Source organism: Labrus mixtus, chromosome 13 (assembly GCF_963584025.1).
Source record: "Labrus mixtus chromosome 13, fLabMix1.1, whole genome shotgun sequence".
Taxonomy (NCBI): Eukaryota; Metazoa; Chordata; class Actinopteri; order Labriformes; family Labridae; genus Labrus; species Labrus mixtus.
Genome location: NC_083624.1, coordinates 24281581 through 24299846, shown reverse-complemented (window position 1 = coordinate 24299846; position 18266 = coordinate 24281581). Strand labels below are relative to the sequence as shown.

The following is an 18266-nucleotide window of genomic DNA, read 5'->3' as shown; positions in this document are numbered from 1 at the left end:
AGAGGTGACACTTCTCTTGCAGCAGATTACCCAGCTGCTGCAACAAATCAACAACTCCACTTTTTTCAATCATCAAATCCACCATCCGCTTAGTTTCTCTGGTACTGAAAGGGAGAACAAGACTTATGAGAAAAATGTTAACTGGACAGACTCAAGACTGTGCAAAATAGTACTAATAGCCTGTATCATTTTTAAGTTGTTTTTTGTAACAAATCTGTATAATAAAAGTAACTCAATGAGTGTGAAACCTTACAAACTAAGAGGCCCAAATTACCATTTTCAAAACAGACATTCTGATCTTTTCAGAACTAGGAAAACATAGCTAAAAAATACATATTATTGAAGGACTTTCTCCATTTATGTGAACTAGGGCCAGGCTATGCTTTGTGCATGATGATTTTCAGCTATGATAAGTCGAAATGCCATGTTGCATGTAAGACTAATTGAAATTGGCACATAACAAATCTTTAAATTGCGACAAATTAAAGCAAATCAACTTCGGCTATCTTGAATTTTGACCCTTTTAATTCCAGCAACAGTGTGTATTATATATATGTAAATTGTACATATAGTAGCCTATATCAAATTGTATATATATATATAGAGATAGAGATATAGATTGTATTAAATGTATAATTGTAAACATACTGTACCAAACTGTATAGATATAAGGATTGTATAAATATATAAAATGAAAATATAGTACATCAAATTGTACAAATAGATATGTATATATAGATATAGATATATGGATTGTATAAATATATAAATTATAAAGAAATCATAGTATATCAAGTTGTATATATGTATGGAAAATCATTGGATTGTAAATATCAAATATAGTATCATAAATATAGTAATATAGATAGATTGTATATAGAGAGAGATTATAAAGAACACAGAAAGTTAATTTAATTTAATAAATATTAATTATTGAGCTGTGGAAAAGGGGTAGGATTAAATAAGTTTTATACTTCTTCCTACTCCTTTTCAGGCATATCAATTGAATATATGTAATTTGCTTTTTCTTTTCCTTTTTTTGTGAAATAATTTGAACATTGTTTTTTGTATTTTCGTGCTTTTCATTTTGTTTTGTATTTTGTTAATTTGATATGTCTGAAATAAATGTAATCAATCAATCAATCAACAGCGCGCTAGTTGTTTCGTCGTAGATCGGTCAGACAAGGTGCTTTCGCTTTCGTTCAGTTAATCCTGGTAGCTGATTGGCCAACCGATGATCGCTTAATTACGTATGCGAAACGTTAGGTCACCGACAGGACGCAGGTGGAAACAAACTCGTATTTTTACACGTTAACCGTGGGTAAATAAATCAATATCAAAAGTACAATACCATCGAGTTATCTCCTTCTCGGCACTGAGTCTTTGCTGCTGCACCGTTTCCAGTTTTCGAGTGTTTTCTTGGACAGCATGCCGAAGTTCTCTGATCTGCTCCTTCAATTAACGAGACGAAGAACACCTGCTCAACACATTTTACATTTGTTTTCTAAATAAAACTGCATAAATCACACTCGCTGTTGTGTCGGTAAGTTGCCATTACATTTCCTTTACATTAATGCGATATGTTAATTAATTACTTATGTTTAATCTATAGTAAGCCGCACACTAGCAGCTAGCAAACTAAATAGCAAGCAAACGCTAAACAAATCTACTTGAACCTACCGAATCATTTTCGTGTTGTTCTGTGGTTTGGTTATTAAATGCAGTCATTGTATATTGTTCGCTTGAGACAAAATTGTGTTACAAAATCTGTTGAACGCTCAACCGGCCAAACGCGGTTCGAACTCGTGTTAGAGTGTACTCGTGGCGGAAGTTTATAAAGAGCACTTCCGGTTACTGTGTCAGAGCCCGGATAGCTCAGTCGGTAGAGCATCAGACTTTTAATCTGAGGGTCCAGGGTTCAAGTCCCTGTTCGGGCGACAGTATTTTTCTCTTTTTTCAACTGAGTGTTCGTGAACATATGTTATTATTGTATGGGTTTTGCGCAAGCTGCTGATCATCTGTTGTCAGACGTTAACATAGCACGTCTACTGTTGTTAATCTTTAGTATAGTAGAAAGAAAACAGTACTCTTGGTAAGTGCACACGGTATTTAAAGCCTGAAATTGACACAAACCTGTGCCAAACTTTAAACCATTGACTTTAAAGCTAGTCATTGAAGAGAGGCTGTTATTACACAGAGTGAGACCACACATTATCCTGCTTTTGGAGTTGTTGTTTATGTAAGAATCAAACTAATTTAGGGATTAAACTCACTCGCAAACAAATAACAGTAACCCTGCAATTTACCTGAGAAAATCATGGGTATTATGTTAGCACAGTGATCGGGAACACCTATAAAGCTAGGAGTTAGTGCAGGTAAAATGGCAATACTGTAGAACTACTCTATCTGACTAGCAACAATGAAGTGGATTATCCTCTTGTGCTTGGTCTCCACCTCTCTCTCCTCCATACATACTCAGGTAAATATACATTGATTCTCATTGATTGGAGTTTAACCTTTACTCAAACATATTAAGGCTGTAACATAATTGACAATATATTGTACATCTTTTTTTCTGCAGAAATTTTTCTTCAGCCCAAAATGGGGTCCCATTGGCTTTAAAGGTAAATACAGCAGGATTTATCTTAATGTTAATGTAAGTCTAACAGCAGAAATATTGCACTCACTAACTAAAAAAATATTCTCCTTTAGAGCGCGGAGAGCATGGTGAGAGGACAGCAATGGATGAAATCATCAAAGCTAATGAGTTGCATGGTAAGTTGCACACAATTTACTCAAAATGTTTTTTCTGTTTACACAACATACTTGAAACAAATGAGCTCCTGTTGGCCTCTTTCGAATGATTCATTTTTCTGTCTCAGCTTCCCGAATCATAGACAGCACGACCAGCCTCAGAGAGGGAGACATCGCTGTTTCTTCAGGAAGACGCTCCAAGGTCTGCTTCGCTCGTAGCTGCCTCTGGAATAAGTCAGTGGATGGACATGTCTATATTGCGTATAGGCTCTCAACTGAATACAGTATGTTGTTTTGTGTGAATCAATGCAAAAGGTTTCAGTCTGATAAACTTGCCAACTTCAGATTTGCAAAATTTGGAGGCTATCTGTGGATTAAAAAATGTTCTGCTTCTCTACTTTTTCCAAACGCCAGCTGAAATGGAGACAAAGCTGATAAAGAAAGGAATGGAAAATGTCGAGAAAGGTACCTGTGTGCGTTTTGTTCCTCGGTCTCACCAGCAGGACTACATTGACATCCAAGCAAAGTCTGGGTGAGACCCAATTTTGAACCCACAGTGTGGCAGTCTTTCAAATGTTGTGGAGGAGTTGTGAAACACAGAGTTGTATAGCAGCAGTTTGTGCAATTTAAATTAAAAAAACCCTTCAATTATCAATACATTTAGGTGTTGGTCCTACCTTGGTGCGCGTGGTGGAAGACAGACTGTGTCCCTCCAGAGCCCTGACTGCCTGCAGGTCGGAGTGGTCTCCCATGAATTAATGCACGCCCTGGGCTTTGTGCATGAGCAGTCCCGCTTCGACCGAGACAGCTATGTCACTGTCATGTGGCCAAACATTTGGAGGGGTAATTTTAAAGAGGCAGGAAGGGAGGTGGGATTGGGGAATGAGATATCCACAAGGTGTAATTGAAATAATATGTGGAATTAACTGTTGTTGTTTTTTTTTTTAAATCAATTTCCACAACAAATTTGTAAAATACTAAATGATAATAAAGAAAATGCTCATAATTTATTTTCTTTTTTTCTTCTTACAGACCGGTTGAGGAACTTTGAGAAATTCAGGACTGACAATCTGGATCTTCCGTATGACTATGGCTCGATCATGCACTACGGGATGTAAGCATTCATTTGATGTCAATTGGTCAATATACCATATAATGGGTTTATGTTTGTGTGTATGTATGTAGTGTTGGATGTATTGTAATGTAACATATTTTATGCACATGCTTAGGTATGCCTACTCTCAGGATGGGGAGCCAACGATCATTCCTAAGAACAGCAACACCAAGGACATAAAGCTGGGACAGACTACAAGTCTCAGCCACATTGACAAGCTGAAGATCAACAAGCTTTATAATTGTGGTTGGTACTAAACATGCTTCCAGGAAATATGTAGAGCTTGTAACTCTATAAGAAAATGGGTAAATACTAACTTAACCTAAAATTAGACGTATCATTCGTTGTCATATGTTTGATGCCTGTCTGCTTCTCTCTGCAGGTGACATGGATGATAACTAACCAAAGTGAACTGAGGTCAAACAGGAATGTTCTGAAAGCTCCTTGAATAAAAAATATGTTATATCATGCAAAAAAAAATTCAATAAAGATTGACTTAAGCTTTACATGACTATGTTCAATGTGTCTGTTTTGGTGATGTTGAGAAGGTTGAGAAAGTGAGCAGGTTTGTTCTATTGTAGTCAAGGCAGAAACATAAGAGAGTCTGGTTAAAGTAGTCATTTATATATACTTATTCTTACATCATAAGCTTTCTCACTAATCAGTATGAGATGACTTTATCGTGAGGAAGATGTAATCCTCTGCATGCATGCAAAGGTTTTTAAAGAATTGAAGGGTGGATCATGTGAGCACATTAAAGAAAAAAGTAAAATAAACCTAGTATGTGTGTAAAACTGATTAATATTAAAAGTATCAAAAATGAAACATAAGAGAAACATGGAACAAAACAAACACATTATAAAGTACTTCAACTTCTGATATATCAAGCCAGGAATCCATCCATATTTCAAACCAAGCACTCTTGAGATACAGAAATGTTATTGTACTGATGATCCTGCAGCATAGCCACAGAGCCAAGATTTTATAAACTGCTTACTTATGGGAATTTTTCTTCAGGCTTTGCCTTTCAAATTGGCCCCTTGATAGAGATAGAAATCATGTGCACAGAGGGATATGTTTTTTTATCTGGAAAATATTTACTGATGTGACAAAATGATCTCTGTGAGGACAGTTATCATCTGATAGTTTATCACAAAATCACTGGTTTCTAGTACAGTCAGACACAAATTGCCAGTTCTTGGACTGGCTGAAACAGCAACTACTGAGGTGTAGTGCATCCAACTGCAGACACCTGTGAGTGTCATTTCTGAAAGTGCTGACTCACATGTGTGCTAAGTACAGGGCCAAAGTGAAGGTCAGCATCAGGACCACCTGTTTGGGATCAGCTGTGCGCTTGGGTAAATTACATACCCTGGATGATTAGGGGTCTTAATCATGTTTCATCACAGAACATGTGCCAAATTGGTACAAAAAAGAGGAGGAGAAGTGGGTATATAGATCCAGTGCAGGGAAGGAGTTCAGTTAGCTGTTGCACTGGACTGAACACAACAATGCATTCGTCTACGACCCTTTTGTGTGTCTTGTTGGGCTTGTTGAGCCATGTCTGCAGTTTACCTGTTAAGGTCAGTACCAAGAGAAATATTTTTTGATAAAATTGGCCTTTGTATGTTGTCATGCTTGTAAACCAAAACTTAAATAATGATGCATTTTTGTTTTACAGAATTCTACTGGACTTCACGAGGGAAAAGTGAGACTCAAAAGGAAATACTCAGGTGGGTTAAAAGCTAAAATGCTTTTGCCTGCACACCTGCTCACTGCCACAAAAAACTTTATTGAATTGCGATATTTTCTCGCCTTCTTTAGGCGATATTTTTTTTTTGGAAAACTGGGGGCCACATCCCGGAGAAGACCAAATGGTTGAAATGTTGTAACATTTATTTGTGGTCTTACACAAGTGTGCAGGCACAGCTTCCTCTTTTTCTTGCTGCTGTTTTTCAAATTGCCCTGCAGCCACATGATGCCGTATAACCAGCCTTTATTCTAAAGGAATAACTCAACACTTACACAGGCTTCATGAGGCATGCAAATCATTTTCTGTATTATGCTATTATTATTGATAATACTGGTAGAAAATGAAGTCTGTCTTTGTTTTTGTGTTCAGATGAGGTTAAGGACCGTGATGAAATGAATGCAATGGATCAAATCCTGGAAGTCAACAGAAGTAAGGAAACTTTACATTTGATCAATTGTACTGTTGTTTTCCAGTGTTGCTGGTTAAATGATTTTTTTGTTCTTATCAGAGTTCCGAGCCCCACGAGGACTGACTTTGAGGGAGGGAGACATTGCCAGTTCGCACATACGGAGTGCCATATCCTGCCCTGGCAATGCCTGTCTGTGGCCTAAAGCGATTGATGGATTCGTTTATGTACCTTTCATTCTCTCCCCACTATATGGTATGATTCAATCCACACATTAAAACAAGTGTTTCAAAGCAAGGGGGAGCTCAAATACTTCTCTTTAACTGAAGGTTTTTCTTATTTATTGCAGATGACATGGACAGAATCACCATAGAATCGGGGATGCAGGACATTTCCTCTGCAACATGTATTAAATTTGTTCCACGCACTCATGAGGCCAGCTTCCTTGATATTCAGCCTAGATATGGGTAATTATTTCTATCTTTTACATGTAAGGATGTACTGCGTGTAGGGTTCTTGTGTGGTGATTTTGCATCGCAGTCATGATGATGAAGTGTTACTTTTGTTCTGCTCCCAAAGCTGCTGGTCGTTTCTGGGACAGACTGGAGGAAGCCAGACCCTGTCCCTGCAGAGCCCCGGGTGCATGTGGTCAGGAGTGGCTGCCCATGAGTTTATGCATGCACTCGGCTTTGTACACGAGCAGTCTCGTTCTGACAGAGATCGCTACGTGTCAATTGTATGGAAAAATATCATCCCAGGTATGGTTTAATAATGCTTTCAGAAAGCCTTTCTGTACCTGATTATTCCTCGTCTCACAAAATGTCCTTTAATATTTGACAGACCAAATGCATAACTTCAGAAAACAGCTGACAAACAACCTCAATAGTCCATATGACTACAACTCTGTCATGCATTATGGAAGGTGAGCTGCTCTCTGACGCAATACAAATACAGTGTTTGCAGGATTTTTCTGGTGGTTTGAAAGTACCTTAATACTTTATCTTGCATCCAGATACGCCTTCTCTGAAGACGGCGGACCAACGATCATTCCCAAACCAGATCCTTACATCCCCATTGGCCAGAGAGATGGACCCAGCATGCTAGATCTTCATAAGATCAATGTTCTATACAGCTGTGGTAGGTGAATGTACATATTTATAGACAGTAAGAAATATTTATTACATTAACATGGACTGATTATACTTGTGTTTTTCTCCTCACTGTAGGTGCCAACGAGTAACTGGATCCTGTATTTTTTATCTGTCACATTTGGGAAATGGTGTATCATAACTTGTGGTCTTGAGTAGGTTACACATGCAGCTTCACTCTATAGCAATTTCATTTTTCCTGACTTATATTTTGATTCAGCAGAAATTCTATTGTGTAACATTGCATGGCATTTATTCTGTTCTGATTACATTCTACTAATTGATGATTAAGTTGATCTAAGAGAAATACAGGGACAAGAATAACAGAGCAGCATTTTTCCAGTTCCGCTCTGTGATACATGTTATGTCCCAGCTGCTGCCACTTATCACTGCATCCAGTCTATGAATCAGTTTGTTCAATCTTCTGCCTCCTTCAGTGCCTTTTAAATAAATAAAAAATGCAACAGTAACGGTCATGGTCTGTTTCAAAAATCTTTTGTTACATCTCTCTGATTTGTGGTCAATCTGTTTGGGGCGGGGGCTGTCAGTCTGTTCAAATCTGATTGAAAGTTAATGATCCCTCTACTTGCATTTACCCATGTGGAATGATTTAGGTTTAATTCAAAACATCCACAAAAATAGATACATATTAATTTGTAAATGTCAGGAGAGATCAAATTGAACGATTGCTCCAGAGGCTTGTACCTTTTGTCTTTGAGGTGCTTTCCTGCCTCTGCTACCTACTTTCTAATGAGTAGCTAAACACATGATGGTGATGTTACACTGAAAAAGACATAATTTCCTTCTTATATACAGGGTGTCAGGTATTGCATGCTTTTCCATGCCACTGCATAAGAGTTAAAAAGAAAGGCAAAGAAACAGTTAATAGATTATGAAGACATAGCAGGAATAAGAAGTTAGCACTATGGCTGGCATTACGAGACTTGAGCCTCTTTTCTTATTTTTCAATATCATAAGACAATCCATTATCATCAAAATCTAGACTAATCGGAGAACTAGGCTACACCTCTCTCTTTTTAAATGTATTTTTGTGTCACAAAAGCTTAGCCAGTCCCCACACATTTCTCTACAAGACCCTGCAGTGTGGTATGGTTATCAAGGCATGTGGACTAGCCCTATATAATACAGCGATGACAAATCTATCTTTGAAAACCCTGGTGTTATTGGCTGATGTGTATTATTTCAAAACAACAAAACAGTCAAGGTAACATCTGGTAAGGAGTTATTTATATTATTATAAAATTATTGGACTTTGTCAAATAATTATAGCCTACTAGGAACCTTAAAATGCAGTCTTTATAAAAATAGAAGCTTAATGCATCGACTTCTCTTTGATGAGCGGATATGATCAAATTGGTTTCTGGGGTATAAAAAATATCCAGTTAGAGTCTGTGTTTATTAAAGAATAGAATAGAATAGATGTTTATTGCCATTTGCACAGGTACAGGACAGTACAGGTACATTGGAATTATTGTGCATTTCTCTCTGAGTCAGCTTCTACAAAAAAGTTAAAATTATATATAAAATAGAATAGCATTATAAGAAAAAAAGAGTAGAAAGTACAAAAAAAGTAAAAGTAAAAAATAAATAAGTTGTAGTAACAGCTAAGTGATTTAAAATAAACTGTACAGAAGTTATACACTGTATTAAAGCAAAGACATAATACAAAAAAAATAACAAAGGGGAACACTGTACAATGAAATGAAAATATAAATATGTTTTCTTGTCTCTAACTAAAGGACAATTTATCAATTTATCTGTTTGTTTGTTTTTTATTCTTACTGAACATTAGAGGAAAATATAATGACATTTTTACCTTTTCATCTGTTCTGTTGATAACCTCTCATGGTAGGGACTTGATCTTTGTACATCACACTTTGGTTTGTGTCTCATCCGGGTCCTATCCCAGCAGCAGGCCTGAGGGGCGGAGAGCTGACATACAGAGGTCGCCACAGCAACACCTAACCAGACTGCAGGTTGTAGCAAGCTGGCTACTATCAGGGCTCAAACACCGTAACAAAGTCACAGGTGTTAACAATGAGCGATAACGAAAAAGGATATGGCGAGCGAGTACGTATGAGTCTTGTTAATTCTTAAATATCATTTGAAGTAATTTGCTTGTATTGCTCATTAAAATTGACATCGGGTGATTCATTATAATGTATCTTGTCGCTAGCTATCCAAAGCTAACGTTAGCTCATCAGTGTTAGCTAACGTTAGCCTCTGTGTATGATGTGCAGATACAAACATACAGAGACATGTTACCAAGTCGATGCTAACTTTAGACAACCAGTTTACTCTTTTACAAATACATAAATACCTTTTGAATGTTTATCCTTACAATGACGAATTGTAATTGATATATCTACTTTTTAGACAATTTGCGTTATAAATACAGCAAGGTATGTCTAATGTTTTGTTAATGGAAACATTACTCTGCAGAAACCTGCAGGATTATGGTTTTACAATAACAATACTTATTATTAATAATAATAACAATAATAATAATAATAATTGAATAATTTTTACTTTATTAATTGTCGTTTGGTAGTAAACTGTATTTGGAGATGTTATCTTTCAGTGATATGCGTTAACAATTGTAAAATATCATCATGTTTTCTTTCATGCTGTCAATCAATGACATGATAATGTTTAAATATTTACACAAATGTAAAACAAAATGAACGGCCTCAACATTTCTGCTCACTCATTTGCATTAACTTGCACATTGAACTCTAATTTTCAAAAGTGACATCGAGAACATTCTTCACTGCAGGAAACAGCAAAGTTTCCTGACTCCTGTCACAGGACTGACCAGTATGTTCACATGTTTTTAAAACACTGGAGACAATTTGCTGGGATTCTAAGTATTACAGCCCTGTATATTTTCACTCTTTTAGATTTTTTTTTTTTAAAGACCATCTTATACTAATAGGAGGCTGTTTGCTGAACAATCTTATTACTTCTCATAATAAGTCCGATACGTTTTAATTAATTAAATTCTTGTGTGTATGTTACAATACAAGATCATAAAAAGTGTGTTATATGTGCCGCACATTATATTTTTTCTCAGTTTATAGTGTGATCAAGATTATTGTAGGGCTCAACAGTGTGGTTCAGGAAGTAAAAACCCTATTCATTTTCTCCATAGCGGATTTGATTATTAGCCATAATGTCATAACCATCTAAGGTAGACTAACTAGCTACCTGAGTGTAGAAAGATGGTATATGCTCCTGTAGGAGAAACACGTTTGTGTGATATCAACCTTGTTAAATAAACAAAACAATATTTATTTGCATTTATTAAGAATGTCACAGTGACATCGCTTTTTAGTTGAGCTTTCTGTTACCATAGCAATGTTTCCCGCCCCTCGGCGCCTTATGTGAACAGATAGGTGCACATAAAGTACTAATAACCTTGTTATGCAGCGGTGAATGTCATTTATATATTCCACAACATAGTACACTTGTATTAACAGTATCTATAACAATGAAAAAAGTTACTTTTAAGGTGAACCGATATCATTTGCAATGGATTGTGGGATGAGTAGTTCATTCACTCGAATGAAAATTATGTCCACAGTTATGTACTTTTACCTTTTTCTCAGTCTTTTAATGCCGTTTTGGCGCAGAATTGACTGTACTATAGTCTTGAGTATTGGGGTAGCTGGTTGTCGTGGTTCGAGGCTTCAATCACTTGCTATAAGGAGCCATTGAAAAATCAATGGAGGATTTTAATGGGGAAATTTACTTCTGGAACCAGAGCCACAGAGAAAGTGGGCGGTCACTGTTGAGCTCTATTGAGGCAAGTTTGAGCAAATGAGTGGCAGCAGCATCTTGAGGTCATAAGGTCAACCTTAAAACAATATTTGTTTAATAAATTAAAGCTCTGCTGTGGGAGGGGGCTGTTTCACATTCAGTGGTTTGATACTTACTGTAGTGCCTCTTAAGGCTACTTGACAAACAGTTTGACTGACGCAGACATTGCAGGACAACGCAATGTGTTTTTTGTAAATTATCTATTTTGTATTTTGGTGCAGCCACAGCTACTGTTAATTCATTTTCCGATATCATACTTGTCAAACTGTAAGATGCCATTAATACATAGCAGTGAATCTGAACCACTGAAAGAGAAATACTTAGAGCTAACATTTCAGATTTGTGTAACAAGGTTTTAAACATTCCCGTGCATGTCATTAGATCTTGATAACTTCTCTTAAAATTGAATGAGGGTGCGGTTTTAATTGCAGTCATATATTCTTCATCCTTTTCTTTTCCATAAAGGTTAAGGTTGGACGAAGAAAATGCGGAAGAAGTCTCGCATCCACTTTATTTTCAATAATATGAAGCTCAGATGTGTGAAGCTCAATTGTTGGTTGCATGCTAAAACATGAGGAGGGAAGAAGTGTGGGCTGTGTGTGAGATGGGTGAAGTAAGAAGAAGTAAGACAATTGAAGAAAGAAGAATAATGTGACGTAATGAAGTTAAAGAAATGAAGTTAAGGAAGGAAGTGATCTGGATAAGGTCACTGTGCTAAGTAATTTTCTGGTCTGTTTGTCCATGTGTGCATGTTTTTTTTTACATACAACACAACTTAAGTTAAAATCAATACATTTTTAGTTTCATTGTGTAGACAATCACATAAACATGTTATGATATTTATTACTTTTCCTGTGAACAAACATAGAATTAAAATGCATTCCTAATCACATTCCTAAATTCTGTATTGTTTTTTCTCTACTGTTCACAGGGTAGTCTTTAATCATTACTACATAAAATCATTTAGATTAATTTCCCCTGCTTTAGACCTTGCAGCTACTCATGTATGCTGAAAACTGGTGTATTGGTGTGTGTGGTTCGTTCAGGAGTCTCGCTCTGGATCCAGGAGCTTGAGTCCACAGGGCTCGGGGAAGTCAGCAAGCCGCTCCCCGGCTCATTCCCCTGCACGTTCAAAAGAAGGATCTCGCCATTCCCACTCCAGATCGCGATCTCGTTCTAGGTCAAAATCTAGGTGAGTTAGAATTTTGTTAGAAGTTACAATGTAAAAACACTCCTGTGTCTATTGAAGCAGCTTTAGTTGTAGTTAAAGTATTTCTTTTTTCTTTTTCAGGTCACATTCCCGCCATGGCTCACGCAGACACTACAGCCATTCTCGCTCCCGCTCGAGGTCCTATCGCCGCAGATCTCACAGCAGGTCCTACAGTGGAGAGCGCCGGCGCAGGAGCCACAGCCGCTCACCAATGTCTAAGCGCCGCAGACACATCGGCAACCGCGTAAGTGCTCAGTGGAACTTCTTTGAACAAAAATTTTGTTATATTTTATAGAAAATCAACATCTTAATGTGGGTTTTTCCAGCATCAATCATGAATATATAAGCAGTACACGATCATAACAAAGCCTCAATCACTTAAACATTGCAGGCTAATCCTGATCCAAACTGCTGCCTGGGAGTGTTTGGCCTGAGCTTGTACACCACAGAGAGGGATCTGAGGGACGTTTTCTCTAAATACGGCCCTTTGGCAGATGTTTCTATCGTGTATGACCAGCAGTCAAGGCGGTCCAGGGGCTTTTCTTTTGTTTACTTTGAGAACAAAGAAGACGCTAAGGAGGTATGAGATTATGGGTTGAGAAGGGCCAACAGCCAAACCTGTTTTTTTTTTTTTTTTTTACTGTTTTGAAGTCTAATCGGGTCATTTACGTGTTTATTCACTGTCAGGCAAAGGAACGAGCCGATGGTATGGAGCTGGATGGTCGTAGGATCAGGGTTGACTTCTCCATCACAAAGAGACCTCACACACCAACTCCTGGAATCTACATGGGCCGGCCAACATAGTAAGTTGTCAATACCACACGACCACACAGTTCCTCCATTTAAAGGACATGGACGTTCTTAGTTTTAATCTGAGATTTAAAAGAAGAGTGCTTGAAACTCAAAGTCGTCAACAGAGGGCTGTCTTTGAAATAAATTGTAAAAAAATAAATGCTCAAGGGCTAATGGCATTCATTTGGAAAGCAAGTCTTTACATGTGTTATGTTGAGATCATAATGACCACCTGTGACTATTAACATATTATCAGATATTTTGGGCTTGGGCAAGTTTAGCAGTAGAAGAAGTGTTATGTAATTAAATGGGAGGAGGGTGCTCCTGCGACTGAGATGTTTTGTTGCTTTGTTTGAACCCTTTTATTTCTAACTCACTCAGCATCTTGCAATCAGATCAAAAAAGAGAGAAGAAAAAAGGAACTGAATAGAGTTTGATATTTGTTTAATTTGGCTGAAATTGACCCTATGTATTTATTTATTTTTACTGTGATTGTTTGTATTTATTTCTCTACATTTCGGTTTGACAATATAAATGCTCATGCCCCTTGTTTTCTCAAAGTTCTGCTCAGGAAGAACATTAACAATAGACTTGGAAGTACAGGGTAACATAATTATAGAAATAATGTTTGTATGACTAACTGTTTTTTCTCCTGCATAGTGGTGGAGGTGGTCCTAGTGGTCCTCGGCGTAATTCACGGGACTACGACCGAGGATACGACAGAGGAGGTTATGATCGCTATGACGACAGGGAGTACTACAGATCATACAGGTGTGTGATTTACACATACACATTGGCTCTAAACTTTTCCCTTTTGTTTATATTTTAAACTGCTGGTGTTGTCTTGTTTCAGAAGGCGATCTCCGTCTCCGTACTACAGAGGGGCTTACAGGTCTCGCTCCAGATCACGGTCTTACTCTCCCTGTAAGTGCTTTTCAGAAAATACAAATTGTTTAATTAAGGAACTCAACAGGTTACAATGTGTTGAACAATGACTGTTTTGTTTCACAGGTCGCTATTGAAAGCCCCCTCCTCTTTCCAAAGCTCAGAGTGGAAGTATTTCTGATTGGTTTGATTGATCGTCTTTCTTAAGGTGATCATCACACTTCTCTTTGCTTGTGTAAGTGAGTAGTTAACTTATCCTGAGATCGGTTGTGAAGCAATGTCATTGAGATGCACTAAGCTGTCCCCTCTTGTTTTTAATTTAAATGTATGGCTGGTATCAGCCATTATCAATATGTTAATGTTTTAATTTTTGTAAGCATATTCAGTGTAAATTCATCTTGAACATATTAAAGGAAGATGCCTTTTGTCATTTTGGCTCCTGTCAGTCCTTTCAGCCCTTTAACACTGTGCTATTTGTTGCTTATCCATTTAATTAGTGAAGAATTCAACTTTCCACATCATCTCATCCTCTACCTAAAAAACCTCTTGACAGGCCAGTGTCGAGTCATTTCAAATGGTGCTTTGAAGTGATTAAAAGCGCCTATGCCAGTTGATAAACTAGAAAAATCTATAATTAAGATGATCTGAGGTCACATATCAAGCCTTTTAATACTGTTGTCCTATAAACACTCGTATACCCAAACAGGAAGTTAAAATGTGTCCAAACAAGAGTTTTACAATTTGTCTGTGAAAAAACTGAGCAGTAGTTTCAAAGTTACTAAACGGAGTAATAAGGCTGATTACTAAATCAAATTATATTGACATATATTTAACATATACCCCTCCAGACATTGAATCTCTACCAACATTTGAGGTTTTTGCACTAACTCTAATAATGATAAACTGAAAAAGCAGTTCAGTCTTAATTATCAGGCTAATACTCCATGACTGCATTTTATAAATATGTCATTAAAATGCCACTGCTCATCAGGCAGGCACAAGTCTTAAACATTCTTCTAGCTGACTTATGAGGCTGACTCATCTTTGAGCAAATGCAGTTAAACAAATTAAGTTGATTTCAACATGTACTCAGTAAACAAACTACTACTCACCATGTGGTGAATCGAGTCTAGAGAGAGAGAGCGAGAGCAGAGAGAGAGAGAGAGAGAGAGAAGAGAGAGCGCCAGCAGCTTGTGGTTGTTAGGGTCTTCAGTCCAACATCAACCCCTGCTGGTCACAGAGCAGTCCACACCTCTCCCAGCATCCATCACAAACAGAACACAATACCATTTATACTTAATTATTAACCATATTTTTTGCCAGTGGTTTAAAAAAATACACCTCAGATCCCCAGGTAAATAACAGTCAGCTTCTTAAAGGGCCAGTGCACTTGTTTGCCATCTAGTAAGAAAGATAGTATAAGTGTTTAAGCTTTTTCTCTTACGTGTCCAGATTATGGAATAATTTTTAAAGAATCTGCAAGGACAAAATGAGTGAACAGTTTCATTTAGACTGCATACACTATTTTCATACCATTTGTTTTAAACATTTTGATAAACCCTCAGAGTAATATCATTTGATCTTAAGTGATGAAAATAATGTTTTTCAGTAGATTTAATAAAAATGCACACATACTGTATGTTGTAATAATTGTCTCTTCTCAGTATCATATTAAGTCTTGAGAACATGTTATGCTGATATACTGATAGTAAAAGAAATCCACATAGAAAGGAGATAATCCTTTAACAGTTAGTTCTTCAAACCATACCAGTGCTCAATAATTGAGAAAAAAAATATTCACATGTCGGTGTATTGTGAAAACAACAAAGCAAATAAGAGCCTGTGAGGCAGTCTGGATAATAACAGGATTGTGTAAACTGTCAGGTTTTATCCCACAGCAGCACAACGAGGAACCTGTAAGCAGGATGTCAACAGTAGTTTTATAATTTAATCCAATCCTAGTTTATATTTTATGTATTTTTTTGGGAATGTCTCTTTAATCCAACCCCCCAGGCTGGGGAGGGAAGACTGTCATAATAATGTTGTATGGGTGAATAAACTGAACTTGTAACCTTGAATTTGGGTTAAAGGGAAGAGGTATTACAGTTTACAACTGTCAGTAACGGTTGGAGGTATATTCAGTGAGAGCAAATAAAATGAACAGGAACACAAGAGTAGATAAGACAAATCAAGGTGCTCAGATTTAGAGGAAGCAGCAACAATAGACCCCCACCTTGGACACTTCAGACATTAGTCAACATCCTCTCCAGTTTCAGAGATAGTCACTTTCATTTTTTGTCACTGACTTGCTCAACATTTAATCCAGAAAGGATGAAAATGAGACACACTGTAGTGACGTATGTATTTTGTTTGTCCACTTTCATTTGGAAAAGTAGACAGTTTACGTTCACATGAAGCATGAGTGCGATTAATTAAAAAAAAGATGTTTAATTTATAATAAATGTCTAAGTTGTAAAATTAGTACACTAACCATTCAATGCAGTCAATACATTGTTAATTGATGAACTGTGAATAGGCCTGCACACAAACTGTTGTTAGCATGTCATCAGGAAAGTAACTAAAGAGCTGTTTTGTAAATAGGGCACAGCTTGGACATTCCTCTGTTCACACACACACACACGCACATACACACACACACTGTCGTAAACAAGCAGAGGAATGGTGGTCACTCCTGCTGCTGGCACTCTCCTCACTACAGTAGGGTGGCAGTAATGTTCCAAGCGTTTCCAAGGCGCAGGCGAGTCACATGTAGAAACACTCAAGTGCTGTAGGCTCAAAGCTCCTCCCCTTTAGGCTCAAAGCCCCTCCCCTTTTGTAGGTACAAGACTACACATCCGTGCACGAGCACTGCAGCTGTGGGTGTCCTACGCCCTCACCTTTCTTTTACACTTCAGCCTTTGAGCAGAAACCCACTTTGCTTATTTAGCTTCCCCCTCCCCTTCTAGACACACCCACATGCACACACCTACATCACCAATAAAAAAGATGCTATATCAAGTGTGTAGCCTGGAGTATGAGCTCAGACTGGCTGAGTGACACTGCATAGAGGGCTCCTCCCTCATGCAAAAATACAAGAGAGGGCCAGGAATCCCCTCAATTCTTATCAGCTTCTGCAAGTAAATATTTGCTCGGCTTTACAGTTTTTTGCAGATGGATTATATCACTATCCACAGGTTGAAATGCAAAGTGAAATAAGTTGCAGTTACCTTTAATTATACTATTTGTCGTTGTTGTTATTATAGGGAAATATTGGCTGCTGATAAGAGTGAACTGTAAACTGTAGAGCTTATTATTCCACTACGTCAATAAAAGAAAGAATGGAAAAGATTCACTGTTTTATTGTTTCACTTTCTGTTTTGTTACAAAAAAAACATGCATTCTCTTATTTTATTTGTAGTTTAGCAAATACAAAAAGACGATTTATATAAAAACACTTCAAACCGGCCTCCATGGAGAGGTTTAAACCCTTGCGTAGGCTACACTGCTCCATAAATCCATATTTCCGTGTCACTCATAAATAAATAAAAGGCAAACTGTGGGGATCAGTCACACCGTTTGGGTCGACAACTCCAGTGACATCGACTTGATTTTCGTCACAGTAGCTCTCTTTTTTTTTCTTCACTTAAGCCAGTTGGAGGGACCCAAGGAACGGCCCTTATTATGATTTGATGAAATAACCCCTCTGCCTCTTTTAAGCCCATCCCTTTGCTGAATGCACCCAGTGATCATCATGCCACTTACAGAGAGCCTAATGCACTTTCTACGCCGGAGAACCGGGAGTGAGCCCACATGCACCTCCAAACAGTTTTTCTTGTGATTTTAAGAGAGATTTTATTTAGAGGCGGTGCTTGTTGGCTCCAGAGGGGCGTCGTAACGACACTTTCCCCCCCAGTCCCTGTTAAAAGAGTTAGACCAGGGCCAGAGTTGGTGCTGGGGGGTCGCTTATAGTTTAGTAATTTCCTGGGGGGTAATTGCTGCTGTTTATTTATTTCATTTTTTTCCAATCCGAAAACCTTTTTTTTTTCTGTTTAATTTCTATTTTTTTTTCTACTCTTTAATATCGCCGCTGTCTCCCTCTCAGATCTGAAACCCCTTCGAGATTTTTCCTTTCAGATCATGAACAAACTATACGTTGGGAATTTAAGTCCTTCGGTCACTGTCGAGGACTTGCAGCAGCTCTTAGTGGAGAGAAAGCTGCCAGTGGCCGAACAGGTCCTGCTCAAATCCGGCTATGCTTTTGTGGACTTCCCCGACCAGAACTCGGCCATAAAGGCTATAGAGATTCTTTGTGGTAAGTGTTGGATTTGATAAGTGATGCTGCTGGTGACAGGGGGGGAAATAAT

The 18266-nt window shown here is 37.7% G+C and overlaps 4 protein-coding genes and 1 non-coding gene across 10 annotated transcripts in view; all 5 read left to right on the top strand.

The window, feature by feature from the left end:
• Nucleotides 1-1203: 1203 nt before the first annotated feature.
• Nucleotides 1204-4374, top strand: hce2l2 (high choriolytic enzyme 2-like 2). Of its 2 annotated transcripts, XM_061054308.1 has the most exons (10): nucleotides 1204-1321; nucleotides 1405-1543; nucleotides 2582-2624; nucleotides 2713-2775; nucleotides 2883-3038; nucleotides 3169-3286; nucleotides 3419-3597; nucleotides 3787-3868; nucleotides 3984-4114; nucleotides 4251-4374. In XM_061054308.1, the coding sequence occupies exons 4-10, from the start codon at nucleotides 2742-2744 to the stop codon at nucleotides 4268-4270; spliced, it is 720 nt and encodes a 239-aa protein (XP_060910291.1). In that variant the 5' UTR covers nucleotides 1204-1321; nucleotides 1405-1543; nucleotides 2582-2624; nucleotides 2713-2741; the 3' UTR covers nucleotides 4271-4374. The 2 variants fall into 2 exon arrangements, with proteins under 2 accessions (XP_060910291.1, XP_060910290.1); XM_061054307.1 differs by lacking the exons at nucleotides 1204-1321; nucleotides 1405-1543 and adding an exon at nucleotides 1958-2479.
• Nucleotides 1865-1937, top strand: trnak-uuu (transfer RNA lysine (anticodon UUU)). The gene has a single exon. It is a non-coding gene; the product is annotated as a tRNA-Lys (tRNA).
• A 955-nt stretch (nucleotides 4375-5329) lies between the features above and the next one.
• Nucleotides 5330-7639, top strand: hce2l1 (high choriolytic enzyme 2-like 1). Its single transcript, XM_061054306.1, has 9 exons — nucleotides 5330-5451; nucleotides 5550-5601; nucleotides 5991-6050; nucleotides 6130-6282; nucleotides 6377-6494; nucleotides 6607-6785; nucleotides 6868-6949; nucleotides 7040-7164; nucleotides 7254-7639. The coding sequence occupies exons 1-9, from the start codon at nucleotides 5380-5382 to the stop codon at nucleotides 7265-7267; spliced, it is 855 nt and encodes a 284-aa protein (XP_060910289.1). The 5' UTR covers nucleotides 5330-5379; the 3' UTR covers nucleotides 7268-7639.
• Nucleotides 7640-9138: 1499 nt separating this feature from the next.
• Nucleotides 9139-14332, top strand: tra2b (transformer 2 beta homolog). Of its 4 annotated transcripts, none has more exons than XM_061054303.1 (8): nucleotides 9139-9266; nucleotides 12062-12207; nucleotides 12286-12469; nucleotides 12617-12805; nucleotides 12913-13028; nucleotides 13678-13788; nucleotides 13874-13941; nucleotides 14029-14332. In XM_061054303.1, the coding sequence occupies exons 1-8, from the start codon at nucleotides 9234-9236 to the stop codon at nucleotides 14037-14039; spliced, it is 858 nt and encodes a 285-aa protein (XP_060910286.1). In that variant the 5' UTR covers nucleotides 9139-9233; the 3' UTR covers nucleotides 14040-14332. The 4 variants fall into 4 exon arrangements, with proteins under 4 accessions (XP_060910286.1, XP_060910284.1, XP_060910288.1 ...); XM_061054301.1 differs by having other exon boundaries at nucleotides 9141-9266; nucleotides 13871-13941; XM_061054305.1 differs by having other exon boundaries at nucleotides 9142-9266; nucleotides 12307-12469.
• Nucleotides 14333-17662: 3330 nt separating this feature from the next.
• Nucleotides 17663-18266, top strand: part of igf2bp2a (insulin-like growth factor 2 mRNA binding protein 2a) — a 51354-nt gene continuing 50750 nt past the window's right edge. The window contains exon 1 of one of the 2 annotated variants that reach the window (XM_061054298.1): nucleotides 17663-18214. In XM_061054298.1, coding sequence (XP_060910281.1) covers nucleotides 18040-18214 — 175 coding nt within the window. In that variant the 5' untranslated portion in view covers nucleotides 17663-18039. The remainder of the gene's footprint in view (nucleotides 18215-18266) is intronic. The other variant, XM_061054297.1, reaches the window with a different exon arrangement.